Source organism: Silene latifolia, chromosome 4, assembly GCF_048544455.1.
Source record: "Silene latifolia isolate original U9 population chromosome 4, ASM4854445v1, whole genome shotgun sequence".
Classification (NCBI taxonomy): Eukaryota; Viridiplantae; Streptophyta; class Magnoliopsida; order Caryophyllales; family Caryophyllaceae; genus Silene; species Silene latifolia.
The window spans coordinates 6,753,753-6,771,362 of NC_133529.1; the positions used below are offsets into that span (position 1 = coordinate 6,753,753).

General features: G+C 35.3%; 1 protein-coding gene and 2 non-coding genes across 3 annotated transcripts; 1 reads left to right on the top strand and 2 right to left on the bottom strand.

Moving 5' to 3' along the window:
• Positions 1 to 6,425: 6,425 nt before the first annotated feature.
• TRNAC-GCA (transfer RNA cysteine (anticodon GCA)) lies at positions 6,426 to 6,497 on the bottom strand. The gene has a single exon. It is a non-coding gene; the product is annotated as a tRNA-Cys (tRNA).
• A 286-nt stretch (positions 6,498 to 6,783) lies between these two features.
• TRNAK-CUU (transfer RNA lysine (anticodon CUU)) lies at positions 6,784 to 6,856 on the bottom strand. The gene has a single exon. It is a non-coding gene; the product is annotated as a tRNA-Lys (tRNA).
• Positions 6,857 to 7,696: 840 nt separating this feature from the next.
• LOC141652017 (B3 domain-containing protein LOC_Os12g40090-like) lies at positions 7,697 to 10,191 on the top strand. Its single transcript, XM_074459685.1, has 5 exons — positions 7,697 to 7,905; positions 8,349 to 8,489; positions 8,627 to 9,116; positions 9,225 to 9,388; positions 9,701 to 10,191. The coding sequence occupies exons 2-5, from the start codon at positions 8,373 to 8,375 to the stop codon at positions 9,998 to 10,000; spliced, it is 1,071 nt and encodes a 356-aa protein (XP_074315786.1). The 5' UTR covers positions 7,697 to 7,905; positions 8,349 to 8,372; the 3' UTR covers positions 10,001 to 10,191.
• The last annotated feature ends 7,419 nt before the right edge of the window (positions 10,192 to 17,610 follow it).

A 17,610-nucleotide genomic window follows, 5' to 3' on the forward strand; every position in this document is an offset into this window, starting at 1 on the left:
TTTTTCATTATTATAATTTATGATTATTCATATCCTCCTCCCTCTATCCCGGTCAATTGTTGTCCTTTGGTTTTGGCACAAAGACCAAGGAAAGAGGAGTGGCCAATTATAAAATGACAAGCGGACCAAATTGAGTGTGAATGACCAAATTGTTCATCAAGTTCATTCTTAAAATAGAAAAGACAATAATTGAATTAGACACCCCAAAATGGAATAGGACAACAAATTACCGGGACAGAGGGAGTATAATATTATAATTTTTTTCTTAAAAATATTAATTTTAGTATAAATAGTATTATACTATGAATATTATTATTATTATTATTATAGTTGATAATAACAATAATATTAAATATTATTATTATTATTATTAATATGATTATTTGATTCGATTCATTTCAATTGACTTTATTGATTCGATTGATTATTTCAAACTCTATTCGATTCGATTGATCCAGCTCAAAGCTCCATTGATTCGATTCGATTGATTCGGCTCTATTGATTCGATTAGCTCAGATTCGATTGATTCGGCTCCATTCGATTCGATTCGATTCGATTCGGCTCTAAAAAGCCAGAAAGAACAGGGCCAAAACTAAGATAGTGAACAAAAGGGAAGAAGCTTCGATATCTAGAAGGATTCTTTATTTCTTTTAAATTTAGGATTTTGCGTTGAAATAGAAACATATCTCCTTGTTCAAATCGTTTATTTAAATAGGAAGCATTCAAATAATGGAATTATAAGTTTGGCAAAAAATTTGGATATGTACGATGTCTTGCTAATTATGTGAACGTAGGTTCACTGATTTTAACCCATAATAGAAATGCGTGTCCATACAACTTCCCCGATAGAGTGTACTCTGTATATGTTATGTGTATATAAAGGCGTGGTTGTATGTGTTCCATCAATCATACGAAGTAATACATTTTGAAATATCAAACACTAAAAAAATACATTTGCAAAAAGTGAATTAATCGTTTGCAATTTTTATTTGTCAACTAAAGAAGATGAAGGGAGCCACGATCAAATTCGCTTCAATTCTAATCATCTTGGTTATTGCATCAAGTTAGCCTCCGATTCTTAACTTGTTTTTTTGGTCTCATGATAACCTAGTTTACATTTTCATGCAACGTACCTTTTTTTTAACCCAAGTTCGCTGATTTTCGCATAAGTTGTTTTTAGATGCTTAAGTTTTTTTCTGTTACTTTTCCTGATGCCTCATAATTCATGAATGCATATACAAAATGAAATGTATTTGCGAGCATACAACGAAATCAATTCACATTGATTTTTTTCTCTATTATTATCATTAAGTACATTATTTTTGAGTGCGAACAAAATATTCAGATAAATTTATATTGATAACTTTAAATTTTTTAACCATACATCAACTTTTTAATATATATCTTAAACTATGTCCCAGTATAAAATAAATATTGTTATTGTACATTAATATATACAGAGTATTAATTTGTTGACAATACGATCAACTAAGCATACTAGTTAAGCGTAACACATAGCCCGAATGAAGTACATGTGTTAATGTTATAACTGATCTGACCTGAATTATCACTCGAAATTGCAGGTATGACAATAGCCACGACAGGGTGCAAAGTAAATAGCTATTGCTCAAAGTACTGTGGGGGATCAAAGCTTGCACAATGTTCACAAGGCGAGTGTTCTTGTACTATCAACCCTAAAACTGCCTATCAAGTTAATGCTAAACAGGAATGTCGCTCTAATGCCGATTGCCCCTCCTTGTGCCGCCCTTGCTTGGATCAACAATATTGTGGCGGATGCCTTGTTTAATACTTTAATCTATTGTACTCGACATTATTGATAATTTAAGGGTAAATTAACAATTACTACCTTATAAAATACACTTTTTCAAATTTACTCCCTTTTATAAAAAAGTTTAAAAATTACACCCAAAATATTGTCAAAGTTTAAAAATTGCTCCCAAACCTCTGTTTTTGTGTTTTTATGACGAAAATACCCCTGATTTCTTTAGTTCCCCTATTACTCCTTTTAACTCCAACACAATTTCCCACGCTTTCACCCCTTCACTCCACTACTAACCACCACAATCTCTTAGCCAAATTCCACCATCAAAATCGTCGATATTCGACGCCTTATTGCATTGCTAATTTGTCCCAACAATTTCCGTCTTTATTAATGTTTGCCTACTTATTGCATTACTAATCACAATCTTCAAGAGCATGAGAATAAAATCTGATAAATTTTGGTATGAGCATCCCAATGTATTGTGATATTAACTCCAATTTGGGAAATTAATTCTAGATTTTTGGAAAATGGGTTAGAAATTTATGTACTCGGTTTAAAAGGGTATAGTTTGAGTGTTTAAAAGACGGGTCGCCCTACTACAGTGAGTTCGGGGGTGGAGTGACGGTGAGTGATAATGGTAGGGGCAGTCAATGGTGGTTGGTGGACAATTGAGATTGGGATAGAAGTAAAATAGATGAATTAAATTAATTAGGGGCATTTTTGTCATAAACATACAAAATTAGAGGTTTGGGAGCAATTTCTAAACTTTGGCAATATTTTGGGTGTAATTTTTAAACTTTTTTATAAAAGGGAGTAAAATTGAAAAAATGCATTTTATAAGGGAGTAATTGATAATTTACCCATAATTTAATGAACTTATTAATTTCAAGGTTCTTAATTTGTGGTTTTGTCAATTAATTATTTTTAATGAATCAAAGTGCTTGAATTGTTTCTATTTTCAGTAATATATGACTGTATTATCACTATCATCTAAAGAGTGTATGTATGGCTTCCACCCGTAAAATATATAGTATCATTTCAACGGAATTTAATAGTTTCAACGAGTAGCCCCCAACCTGAAACCCTGATTTCAAACTTTAATTTTAAATTTATATCGCAAACTTTAAACAATAATATAAAAACTATCTCTTTAAAACAAAAACAAATAAATTCAAGATTATTCAATCATAAAACACATTCATCAACTTGATGATCAAGTAATGCGCACACGAAGATTCTATTCCTAATATTCGTCCTCTTCGATCAAGCAAACCATCTAAATTTATAAAACTTACGGAGTATATAAAAGCATCTCTACTAATCCAAAGATATGCATGCCCATGCCCTAATCCAGTGTCTAATTATACCTAATCATACGTACTAGTTTAATGACTTGGCCTTGTTCTTTTTGGATGAAAAAGCTTAATTGAACTGAATGAAGCTAATTAAGTAAGAAATAATTTGCGGGAGATGAACTGAATGAAGCTGAACTAAATTTAATAGAGCTGAACTAAATTGAAATCAGTTAAAATTAAGTTCAAAAGAACAAAACCTTATTAGACTTTAACCTATGTTTTTCATAACAGTGCAAACTCAATATAAAATTTAAAATTAATTTCTCATCTAAATTACTCACAGCCTGCTATGTTAGAACCCTAAAACTCTTGGTTACACTTCATCTTTTATAACCTTTCGCTATAACTCGACTTGCCATAAGTTTATACACTGAACTTTACAAACTGACATAAGTCATCGTCGCATAAAGAGTTTTATGTCACCAGAGACACTTAACAATTTATTTTGACTAAATTCCAAAGAATCCTTAATTTCTTCCTCAATCATATATTTACCTTTAATTAACACACTCCTTAAAAAGAAAGAAAGATAAATAAATAAATGAGACGAAGGCAGTGTCTGCTAGTAGACTAGTAGTATGCTAAGCTAATAGGAATACGTAGGAATACGTTATTTTCTTGTAAGGTTATGAATACATGATACTTTTTTTTAGGCAGCTGAAAAGAAACCGTCTTACATAACCCTGGCCTGTTTAGCTAGTAAATGGACCACTGAATTAAGGTTTATAGGGATGAAACTAAAACTAAGACAGTGAAAAAAAGGGAAGAAGCTTCGATATAGAAGGATTCCTTATTTGTTTCAAATTTAAGATTTTGCTTTGAAATAGAAACATATCCCCTTGTTCAAATAGTTTATTTAAATAGGAAGCATTTAAATAGTGGAATTATAAATTAGGCAAAAAATATGGATATGTACGATGTCTTTCTAATTATGTGAACGTAGGTTCAATGATTTTAACCCATAATAAAAATGCATGTCCTTACAAGTTCCTCGATAAAGTGTACTTCGTACTCCCTCCACTTTTTTATATATGACGTTTTACATTTACGAGGTAAGCCTTTGACTTTAATATTTACAAAAATATATTTGTTCAAAAAATATAAAAATGGTACCATTAAATTCCTGACGAAAAACTCTTTCATATGAGTATACATATCATAATATTTAGTCTTATATTTTAAGAGATATTGAAGAGAGAAGGGATGGTCTCGAAATGTGAGAAAGTCATATATAAAAAAATAGAGGGAGTATATGTTATGTGTATATAAAGGCGTGGTTGTATGTGTCCAATCAATCATACGAAGTAATACATTTTGAAATATCAAGCACTTAAGAAAATACATTTTCTAAAATTAAATCAATTATTTGTTATTTTTATTTGTCGACTAAAGATGAAGGGAGCCTCAATCAAATTCGCTTTGATTCTAGTCCTCTTGGTTCTTGCATCAAGTTAGCTCCCACTTCGTATCATATTTCTCTTTTTTTTCCTCATGATAACGTAATTTACATGTTCTTGCATGCAACAAAACATTTTATGTTTTTTTTAATATCTAAATCAATATATTTTTGATAACCCTGCTCCTCAAAACCTAAAGCACATTGTATTTTCAATTGGTCTCCCTTGTGACGGGTTACCATTTGTGACGGATATTTTGTGAGATAAAATGGTAACAAAATGGGTTAGTGGAGAAAGGGGACCACATGAATAGTGTTGCAGAGAGAGAAAAAGTGGGTACTTTATGAGGTAAAATGATACCCGTCTCTTGTTTGTGACGGATAGCGTCCGTCACAAACAAGAATTTGTGTTGTATTTTAGTGAGTTGAATAACATATTTCCCCGTGTTAATGTATGTCATAACTGATCTGACCTGAATTATCACCCGAAGCTTATAATAACATATTTCGTATATGATTGCAGATGTGACAATAGGCACAGCAGGGGGACTAGGAAAGTGCAAAGTAAAAAGCGATTGCGCAAAATATTGTAAAGGTCCAAGGTTTGCACAATGTTCAGAAGGCATTTGCTTTTGTTTTGGTAATCAAGCTGCCTATCAAGTTAATGCGAAACAACAATGTCGCTCTGATGCCGATTGCCCCTCGTTGTGTCGCCCTTGCTTGGATCAACAATATTGCGGCGGTTGCCTTGTTTAATGATTTAATAATCTATTGTACGTGACATTGATGAAATTGATATTTTGATGAGCTAGATGAAGGAAATCTCTAAGTAAACGTAAAACGCATTAGTTTCGCAGTTATTAATTTGTGGTTTTGTCAATTATTTTTAATGAATCAAAGGGCTTGAATTGTTTCCAATTTCAGTATGATTGAATTATCATTATATTACAACGGTGTATATTTTAGTATTTTATATTTGCGGATTATTAATAGGCAATACGACGAGATTCCAAATGGAATTTTTATAAAGGATGGAAAGAGTAGTCATTTTTGTGGCTTTCACCCTTAAAAAGTTAAAACATAAAGTATATTAAAACATCTTTAGATATACTCACATGTGTACAAATTCGCCTGCGCGGCCCTGCGCCGTTTTGAATAGATGGTTTTCCCTTGATGAAAGACTTAATTGAATTTCGTTTGAAATGGATGGATTCGTCACCAATTAATTATGGGGTGTTTTGATACATTCAAATCAATTTTAGTACTCTTGGTCCTAGGTCTCTAAAGTAGAATGTAATAAGAGTAAAGAGATAAAGATAAAAGATTTTTACTTTAGCATTCTATGATTTTCACCCTAGAACAAAGAAAACAGAGATTGAGTTATTAGGGCGTCATCAAGATTGAGTGAGGGGTTAGGCCGGGAGGGTACGATTTAGAAAGTCATGCATGACACCTAACTCCGTCCGCTCATAGCAATGCATGCCTGATATATCTTAAGTTTAGATGCATGAATGCAATAACATTTCATACAATAGTATTTAACACACCCTAACCATATATTTAGTAATTCGATATGGTTTAACAACCAAAGTTGAAAATCATTTTGTTTACAATGTTCATGCTCTTTTTACCAACACTTTTTCCGGACACTTTTTTTTTCCTTACAAGGCCAATTAAATCATTTCGATGGAGGGGGAAGTTGAATGAAAAATGATTTTGATCTATATAAGTCACTTTCATGATAATCTTATAGTAAAATTGTTTTATGTTTTATATTAAAATTTGTATTGAACAAGAATGTAGGACGAAAAAAAGTTGTTTTATGTTTTATATGAAAATTTGTATTGAACAAGAATGTAGGACGAAAAAAAGTTTTAACAAAACTAAAATGAGGGCCCAACCGGGTTCGAACCGGTGACCTCTTGATCTGCAGTCAAATGCTCTACCACTGAGCTATGGACCCTTGTGTGTTAACTTATTGTTTGAATTAACAAGAATAGAGAACATGCGGCACTCATCGTTTAACCAAAGTTTAAACTATGCAAATACTCCGTATTAAATTTAAAGTTGTGTTGAAAACGAAGTGGATAAGAAATAAGTATAGCCGTAGAGATAATCATCACAATATGCAATTTTATTAGCTGATCTTTTCAGCAGATCAGTTTGCTTCTTAAATGAGCAAAAACAAGAAATTTACAGAGTATAATATGATGTAAAACCGACATAGACAAAAAAAAAAATAGGACAATCGCCCACCGTGGGGCTCGAACCCACGACCACAAGGTTAAGAGCCTTGCGCTCTACCAACTGAGCTAGACGGGCTTATTGCTCAAAGTAGTTCATATTCGCAAATGAAACTTTTGTCAGTCTAGTGTTGAACGTAGTCCATAATTGGTAATGACACCTTTATTGATATTTAGAGGTCAAAAATCATAATGACATAAGTTATTATTCTGAGATAAAGAAAGTGACATCTTATGCTATTTAAAAAAGAAATATAAAGTGGACCAAAATGATGGATAGTGTGAGATATAAGCTCTTTATTAGAGAATAATTTTTGAGGTATTAATAAAAGAATTTTGTGTCTGCTTTAAGTTCATTTTATAGGTGAGGACTGAGGTGTAATCAATTAGGTGGCGATCGATACATATTCGGCATTTTGGCGGATATACGTCATAAGTAAGAACTTATTATAACTTATGACGTCTCATGATATTATCAAGAAGTTAGAGTAACTTCAATTCTTGATATCCCGAGACCCCATAACAAATACTACGGGATGGAGTACATCGTTATGGAGTCTCGGGATATCAAGAAGTTACTTTTATTTTATTTTCGTATGTTATCCCATCCCATATATTTGTTAAGAATCGAAAACAAAATTTCTGCTTAAATTCCAAATGCATGCTTAAAATTTCAAGCTAAAATATCTACTGAAGTATGAACAATGATCACGTGAAATGAAGTTTATAAATTCAACAATTACTACCTCCGTCCCAATCATCTGTTTACCTTTGATTAAAATATCTCTCACAAAAAATATAGGTAAGACAGATAATTGGGACGGAAGTGGTACAATATCACATGAACCAAAATGCATCAAATATACATTGTCATTTTGTAGGAGTAATTGTCCATTTGGAATAAATGCTAAAACTGTCAAATGTTAAAAAACTTTTTCTCATTTTTAGGAAATTCTACTTTGTTAGTCTGATCATCTAAAATGGAAATTGTAGAGCTTTTATTCCTTCTATCTACTTATCTAGCCTGTAATCCACCTTCTCCATTAATTATACTCTCATATACTTCTTGCCATTTCTCATGATCTTCAACCACATTGCTCTACTCCTCTTGCCTACATAATTATTCAGGTTCTCTTCTTAATTCTCCTTCATTTCTCTCTTTATTTTAGCTTCATTTTACGACGTTCCGCTTATCGAGTATGGATTTATGGTACATAAATACGTAATTTATACGTAGCATTACTTCTACATGTAATTTGTATGTTTTTTTTTTGTAAGATAGAAAGATTTTAGTTACATTTATAGTTTCTCTTTAAAAAAATTTACAGAGTATGTAGAAAATTGTAGGTTTTTTTCCGGTTGCTATTTTCAGATTTCACCTGGGAAAATTGTGAAAATGGTATTGAATTGAACAGTAAATTGGAATTACTTAAAACATGAAATTGTTTGTAGTTAAAATTTGCTTAATAACTCGATTTTTACTGTTGATCATACTCTGATACTCTCTATTCTATTCAACTTCCGGTAAAAACTCTGTTTTATACCGTTAATTTTACTGTTTTTTTTTTTAGTGAAATCGATTATCATCAGCTTCAATGGCAAGGAAGTGCGAAAATTGTGACATAATGGAGAAATACAAGTACTGGAATGAACTTCCTGCAACAGAACACAGTTTCTTCAAGGTCATGCCAGATGATTTCGACCGTCAACTCGTAAGAACATCTCTAATTTTCCATATATCACTCTTGAATCTTTTTTTTTTTTTTTTTAATTTATCAATAGAATGATGTTTTGTAATGCAAAAACTCATTAGTTTTTCCATTTGTTTTGTTAATTTTCTCCAAAACAGTTGATTCCGAAAAAATTCTCGGAATGCTTCAAGGAAAAGCTTTGTGGTTGGTGCATCCTTGTTGGACCAAGTGGAAAAAAATGGAGGGTACGAGTCTCGACAGCGAAACAAAACTCGGGCCGTGTCATGTTCTCGAATGATGGTTGGCCGAGTTTTGTTCGAGATCACGGGATTCAGTTCAGAGACTTTGTTACCTTTCATTACATTGGCAGTTCATCTTTTAAAGTTTCTATATTTGATGCATCTGGTTGTGAGCGTGAGGAGTCGTACTTCGCCAAAACCGGATACAAATCACAAAGCAACCTTGGCAACTCCGTTGAAGAAATCTCGAGTAACAGTCGAGGCAAGAAGAAGAGGTCCGTAAGTTTTGATGAATATGATGAAGATGATTACATGTCAGAAGATTACAAGGATGAGTCAGACGGCGAATCCTCCGTTTTCAATCAATTTGGACGGCTAAGTAGCAGCTCCTTAAGTAAATCGACTCGAGGTATTTAAATTCGTCCTGCATCTTTGTTACTTTTGTTACTTTGATTCTTTAGTTCAATTGTCGACGGTCAGATATGATTAATTCATTGTCAAAATTTGTGAACTGCAGCAAAATTGTCCCAGATGTACTACGAATCGAACCGGAGGACAGTTTCAGAAGCAGAGATGCAAATAGCTATCCAGAAAGCTGAAAAACACAAGCGCCGCAGAACAAAATTTCCGCTGTTTCCGATCATCATGAAGCGGACCTATGTTTACCGTGGATTCAACTTTGTAAGTCCAACTTTTTTTGTTTAAAGTTTAAAGTTTGACTTGCCGTAATTCTTGCCACGAGTTCAGAAACTGGAATTTTTTTCCAGATCAAAGATCTCGTAAAGCCGGTCAATTTAAAAAAAAATCGCCGCTTTCAGAAGTTTTGATGGTGAATTATGGCCAGTCAACGACGTTTTTGTTGAAAACGAGGTTATCATGTAGAAAATAAAAAAACACGAGATTATAGAATATTCCTTTTTTTTAATACTCGCTTTTTAAATTTCAGTCATTTAAATTCAAACAGTATTAAGTAATAATGTGATGTTGGTGCAGACAATTCCGAAAAAATGGGCAATGCAACATATGCTAAGGAAGCCACACCAGATCGAGTTGCGTGTCCCAAAGAAAAGGGAGAGTTGGATGGTGGGGTGTAGATGGACGAGATCACAACAATGCCAACTTCGGAAAAACTGGCCTCAGTTTGTGCTCGAGAACAACTTGGAGGAGCATGATGTATGTGTTTTCGAGCTTATAAGTAAAGATGAAGTAGAAAGCAAGGCGACAATTGTTGTTTACATATATCGTGTTGTTGATGATGTTGTTCCCTTGACCGTCTCAAGGCGAATGGTCTAACTTCTTATGACAGTCAAGTGCGCTGCATTATATGTCTACTTTGTTCAAGTTTGATGATGTTCCTGTTTTAGTCAGACATTTATTTTCATCCAATCTAAGGGTTTTGTAAGATATTATCGATTTAGCGAGTATGACTGCTAATTCTATCGACTTTGAGCGTAATGAGTAATCCATCATGTCTGATTTCTTTATTTTGAGTTCAAGTTATATGTACTTCCATTATTTTTGATGTTCGTTGGGTTTAAGCTAAAACAGCAGGCCACAGAATGCAGAGGAGAGAATGCTGTAAACTCTCGTGTAGTGATTGTGAAATTGTACAAGGATATTGAGTCGACAGACGGTTGATGTATCAGACTCGACCCTAAGGAACATAAACTTAACATCATAATTTTGGCCCTGATTATAATTAATTATTGGCTTTATTGGTCATGACTAATATATGTTTGGTGGTATAATTGGTAGACGACTTTGTGCTAACCCACCAATGTGCATCACCTACATACACGCCTCCGTGATTAAGGGATTAGTATATGTTTTGCCGGATAGTATGAGGTTGGATCCGCACTTTTTTGCTCCTAATAAAACGACATTACCATTATGATCTCTTGTACAATATCCTAAAGCAGCTTTATTACCTTCTATTCTCGAACTTTAGCTTTAGAAAACCGTTTCTAGGTTTCTCCCACCAGATTTGGCGTTGATCATGTTCCCAACAACGTGCTAGATGACTATGCAATAAGAGATCAGAACGTAATTTAAGGCAATCAATGGCGATACGAGATAGCAACCCCTTTGCATTATCACCTCCATGCCTCTTGGTTGCCAGATGATTAAGGGATTAGTATATGTTTTGCCGGGATACTATGAGATTGACGCGGATATTAGTTGTCAATAACATGACAATTATTAATTAAACCAAAAACCCGGAAAAAGTCGTATTACAACTGCTATATATACTGACAACTTCAGTACGAAAGGGTCACAACTCGCAAGCCACAACTAAAATCCGAAACTAAAGCAATAAATTTACTCGTATTAAATTATTAGTTATTGAAGCTTATAAACTAAAGAAGATGGGGAAGGTTTCCCAGTATTTGATCATATTTGTGATTGCCATTCTCACCGTGGCTGCAACTACAGTTTTTGGTGCCCGCCAATTAACTTCCACTTTTCAGTATGCAGATGTTAAGGTTACCGGTTACATTGATTTTACTGCAGATGTTGAGGGATCACCGTAACAAGGCACATAAGTTAGCACACACCTGCCAAAGGGTCCAAACTTGTGGAGGATCGATCGTCTTACATTTATATCTAAAATATCTTTCCGTCTTTCTTAAATATTTATGTGTCTTGTTTTAATTTATAAAATTTTGTATCTTTATTTAATTATTTGTTTCGTGGATATGACTTGTAAGTTAACGAAATATGGAGATTCGTCCATGATTAATTTCAAATCTCTCTTTTTTTGACGTTTATCTAATTTTTACGGTTCAGTCAATCAACCCATACAAGTCATTTTTACTTTTTGAGATATTCATTTCTCTCTTCGAGAAGTGAATGAGTAATCCATCATCATACCCGAGTTCTTTCTTTTTGAGTTCAAGTTATATCCAATCCCTTTTTAACACACAAGAAAATAACGCCCATTGTGGGGCTCTATCGACTGAGCTACACGGGCTTTTGTAGTACAAAAATCTACTACTCGTATTAAACAGTTATGGTAGATTCTAATATAGACACTCAATGAATTCAAACGTTGGATATTAAAGCTAGCAGATACATCTGTCGTAAACTTGAGTTATTATGAACAGGTTAACGTCTTTGACCTGAAAACTTATACTAAAACCATCTTGTAGTAAAATGATGTAATGTTGGTGAAATTTATTTTAAAGAAATAGATTTGTGTAATTTAAGACGGAATTTTAAATGTTTCAAAGTTGTACAATTTCCCTTTTTTTTTTTTTTAATCAAAAATCTACATATTTTCCAAGTTCCTACGTCTAAAATGGCAGGGACTAGTTGTCATTTGTTTTTGAGTTTCACACTTGTACAAAATGAAGCCCTGTGATGGGAAACTATCCCCTTTTGTTCGGAGAGGACTCAGCTAACAAAACCTGGGTTCATCTCGTGTGGTGATTGTGGACTTGTACAAGGATATTGAGTCAACAGACGTTGATGTATCAGACTCACTCGGCCCAAGTGATATCTACTTAACATTAAAAATTTGACCGTGTGTGATTAATTCTTGGCTTCATCAAAGACGACATTTACAACATTATTGGTCATGACTATGTTTGGTAGATGACTTTGCCCTGTTCTTTTGGACTGAAGCTGTCTAAAATGAACTGAATTTAATGGAGTTGAACTGAACTGAATGGATCTGAACTGAACTGAAATAAGAGTTAATTTGTGAAGAGAAAAAACTGTTGGACTAAACTGAATGAAGCTGAACTGAATTGAACTGAAATAAGCTGAAATTAAATTCAAAAGAACATGACCTTTGTGTTATCCCACCAATGTGCATCACCTACATCTCTCCTGGTTGTCAAATGATTAAGGGATAGTATGAGATTGAGGCTGATAAGCCTCAACTACTTTATGCTCTCCCACATACGAAAATCATTAGGAAAATAAATATTGCCAATAACATGACAATTATTAATTGAACCAAAAACCCGGAAAAGTCTTATTTCGAATTGTATAAGTATCAGAATTGGCCAAATAACCAGATTAGTAAAAAATTGAGGCATTCTTGCGAAATTGGTAAAAAAAAAATGACATTCATGCCAAAATGGTTAAAAAAGGTTGATGGTTTATGCCAAATGGGTAGAAAAAACTAAGTTAGGTGATATCGAGCAGAGTACAACTAGAGGTGGCAATCGGGTCACTCGGATCGGTTACGGGTCGGGTCATTTCGGGTTCGGGTTATGTCGGGTCAGTGACGAGTTCGGGTCGGTTCGGTTCATGCCGGGTCATCTTCGGGTCGGGTCATCAATGGGTGGCAAGCCGGGTCGGGTCATTAGCGGATCAGTGTCGGGTCAGGTTATCAGCATATATTTTACCTTATATATTTAGTTTTAGATGGTTATTTTATGTTTAAATAATGGGTAGGTATATTAATTGTAGTTTTAAGTGAAAATAATTAAGATGAATGTCAATTTGGTGTTATTTAACCATTATTAAGCTAATTCATTATCGGATCATCTATCGGGTTGAGAAAATATCGGGTCACGGGTCGGGTCGGTTCAGGTCGGGTTCGGGTTGGAAAAAATAAGGCTGTTATCGGGTCGGGTCAGTTCAATTTCGGGTCACCCAATTTTCGGGTTGTACTGGGTCGGGTTTCGGGCGGGTCGGGTCGGGTCAGCTTTTGCCCGCTCTAAATACAGCCCAGATAACAATAAAAATGACAAGAATACGAAATAAAACGACAAAATAATACAAAAGGAATACAAATACGGGGATCGATCTATTGACTTTGAATCGCGTGCCACACACAAAATACAACATTATTGGTCATGACAATAATGTTTTGAGGCATTATCTGATTTTTCCAGGATGTCGATTCAAAGTTACCACTTTCACCTTTACTTGGTTCGGCCCTTTTTTACCCCACTAAAACTTGGGAGAGACGGTCTCTCACTAAGTTATTGAGAGACCAATCTTTCGTACCCTTTTATTTGTATTTCGTACCCTTTTTATTATTGATCGTGACATAGTAATTTCGTACCTATTTACATAATAAATTTACTCATTTTATTATTAATCATGATTTGTACCTATTTTATTACTTTAAGTACCACTTTTCTTAAAATTGTATAATGATCTTTCAATAAAGTTTATTAAGAGATCGTCTCTCAAAAGACCTACTCTTTTTACCCGGCCTGCCATTCAGGCCCTTTTTTCTCCCACCTGGTTGGCCCATACACAGCCCTGCCCTACCTGTCGTTTACCTCGGGCCATACGTCCCCGGGTCCAGCATAATCTATCCGGCCTGCCCCAACCCTTACCCGCCCTCAGCTCGCCCCTTGACCCTACCCTGGGCCGATTCCAGCTCCACCCCCATCAAGCCCGGCCAACCTAGTCCTCACCCAGTCTGACCTTCTCTGACCCAAACCGCCCATTGACCCGCCCGGCCCGAGTCCCCGCCTGTTTGACCAGCCCTACCAGAAGAAAATATGTAAGGCAGCTGAATCCCATAATATGAAGCTCAATCCCGTAATATCCGGCAAACAATATAATTAATCAAGGAAATATGTGATGACGTTGCAATAACGAACATGGAGAATCACTACTCCTTGTTGCAAGTGATATAAATACGGGTAACATCAGGGCACAAAATACAAAAGTGTTACATTAAATTACAACTCAATCACAAATTGAAGCAATATATAGGAGTATTTACTACTAAAGAAAATGGTTAAGGGTTGTCAATATTTGTTGGTATTTCTTATCGTCATTCTCGCGGTAACTACTCCGGCAACTTTGGGTGCTCGTTCATTAGCGGACGTCAACAACGTGGCCGTTGATGCTGTTAACTAATGTTAATGCAGAGATAGATCCAAATAAAGGAGAAGTTACCCTTGATGTTGGGGCCTATTTGGGAATTGATGTCTCGGTAGGCGGAGGCAATTGAATGGTTTTCAGATAACTATGTTTATTTATTAAATAAGGAAACTAACAATTACCATTTAATTTATCTATTATATTTTCATTAAAGTTAAATCTTTTAATCAAATTTTATTATTTTCACCAAACTCTAATAAACTATAATATTCTAAAATAAAAGAAAATTGATATAAAACTATAAATTGTTAAATCCTTTATTGATCATAATATCATATTATTAGATGATGAGTTGACTCACCAAAATTGGAAAACAATTGGTTTTAGTTAAAAAAATGGTAAAAAACTTAGGGGGCGTTTGGTTGGGGGGAATAAGGAAAGGGAAAGAGAATAAAAATGGTTGATTCCTTTTGTTGTTGTTTGTTTGACCCAAAGAAAGGGTAACCCATACTCCCCCTTACCCCCAAAACCATTCTCATCCATACCCCTCCCCCCCTTGGGTAAGCCCGTAACCCCATAATCCCTTCTTCCTCCTACTCCCTATTTTCACCACTCCCACCAACACCCACCACACCCTCTCACACCGTCAACCACTGCCACCTACACCCTACACCCACCACACCGACACAATCACCACCAGCGACGCCGACACAACCACCATCAGTGACGCCGCCTGTCCATGCTACCCCATATCCTCAAACACTAAACACCACACCAACACCTCAGTAACTCTCCCACCCCACCAACCACCACCAACACCTTCCTCGGCCATACCACTGCAACCGCCCGACGCCGGCCACACCAGATCTGGTGTTTTAAGGGGTGGGGGAGGGGTTTTCAAAGGGTTGTGGTGGATTTTTTAGAATGAATAAGATGTTTGGGGTCGGGATTGTGGTGTTTGTTGAGGGTGTGAGGCGCGGTGATTAGGTACATCGTGGGGTACCGTGAGGAAGATCTTCGACGCCGCTACTTGTGGTGGTGTCGGTGTAGATAATGGTGGCAGGTGGTGGGTAATGGTGGTGGAGTTGGTGAATGTTGGCTTTTAATTCCCTTTCCCTCTAATTGTTAACCAAACACCCAAGTATAATATGGGTGATCCCATTCATTTCCCTCTCTTACCCTTTCTTGATTTCATTCTCTTACCCTTTCCCGTACCAAACGCCCCCTTAATTTGTGCTTAATTGCACATTTTTGAAAAAGTTATGAAGCTAATTTGCTACAAGTGAAAGTTAAAGGAGCTGATTTGTACATAGTACACAAGTCATGGGTAGTTTGTTACTTCCCAATTTTGGTCCCGAGTTTAATTAATTATTGGCTTCATCAAAGACATTTATTAGACCCCAACCCTCACCCGCCCCTTAACCCTACCCTGGGCCAGTTTCGGGTTCACCTCTATTAGGCCCAGCCGACCTAGTCCCCAATCGGGCTGACCTTCTCTTACCCAGACCGCCCATTGACCTGCCCGGCCCGAGTCCCCGTCTGTTTGACCAGCCCTATTATTAGAAGGCAGCTGAATGGTATGCCGAATCCCATAATATCAGGCCTAATCCCGTAATATCCGGTAAACAATATAATTAATCAAGTTTGAGGCAGCTGGGTAATACAACCAAGCAGAATCATCATGGAGAATCACTACTCCTTGTTGCGCAACAAGTGATGATATAAATACGGGAAACATACATAAGGGCACAAAATACAAAAGAGAGACATTAAATTACAAACTCAATCACAAAATATATTTACTACTGTAATACTAAACAAGATGGTTAAGGGTTGTCATCAATATTTGTTGGTGTTTGTTATCGTCATTCTCACGGTAACTACTCCGACAGCTTTGGGTGCCCGCTCTTTAGCGGATGTTCATGTGGGCTCTGACATGCTCCAGGGCCATAGTATTGAAGTAGAATATGATACTGCCGCTTATGTTGTGGAAGAAACCCGAGTTGATATAGGCAATTGAATGATTGTATTGTCTCATTTTTATGAGTTAATGTCTATGTATGTTCCTTCATGGAGATGAATTCTTCCGTGTGTATTATTATTTTATTATTTGCATTGTTTATGACATTCTGTAATTGCAAATGTATGACATTGACCAAACTTGGATCACCGCGGTCATGTACTCATTCTAATACTAAATAATGTTTTTTTTTTTTTTTTTTTTTAAAGTTTCTAAATACGGATTGTGTAAGATGTTATCGATTTATCGAGTATGACTACTAATTCTATCGACTTTGAGTGTAAATAAATAATCCATCATTCCGGATTTTTTTTTCTTTCTAGTTTAAGTTATGTCCATAATCCACTCCCCTTGAAAATAAACTTCGATAGGCAGAGGTGACTAAGGATGCAGCTCTGTGGACATACTCAGTTCGTCGTGGAAAAGTTCGGGTAAGGGAGTTACATGCCCTAGACATGGATGAATCGTGTAGCTTTCTCGTTTGTTTAAAACCGTTGAAACAATAAAATTAGTTTGAAACCAACGCTATTTCGTTATTTAGTTTTGGTTAGAACATCAAAAAAAGTACTAATGTGCTAGATGACTATGCAAAAAGAGATCAGAATGTAATTTGAGGCAATCAATCACGATAGACGAGACAATTACCCCTAAGGGACGAAACGTAATTCAGACAAATAATTGCTAGACGACTTTGTACTATCCCACCAATGTGCATCACCTCCATCTCCATGCCTCCTGGTTGACAAATGTTTTAAGGATTAGTACTCGTATATGTTTTGCCGAATACCATATATGAGATCGATTGAGGCGGATATGCGTCAACAACTATTTCGTGCTCTCCCACAAACGAAAATCATTAAGAAAATAAATGTTGCCAATAACATGACAATTATTAATTGAATGAACAACGAAAAAGTCTTATTAGGAATTGTGTAGAAAAAACATGACAATTATCAGAATTGATTAAATAACCCGGTTGGTAAAAAAAAAAAAAAAAAAAAAAAAAAAAAAAATTCGTACCAAATTGGTAAAAAAACGGTTGATGGTTTATGCGAAATGGGTAGAAAAAACTCACTTATGTGAGGCG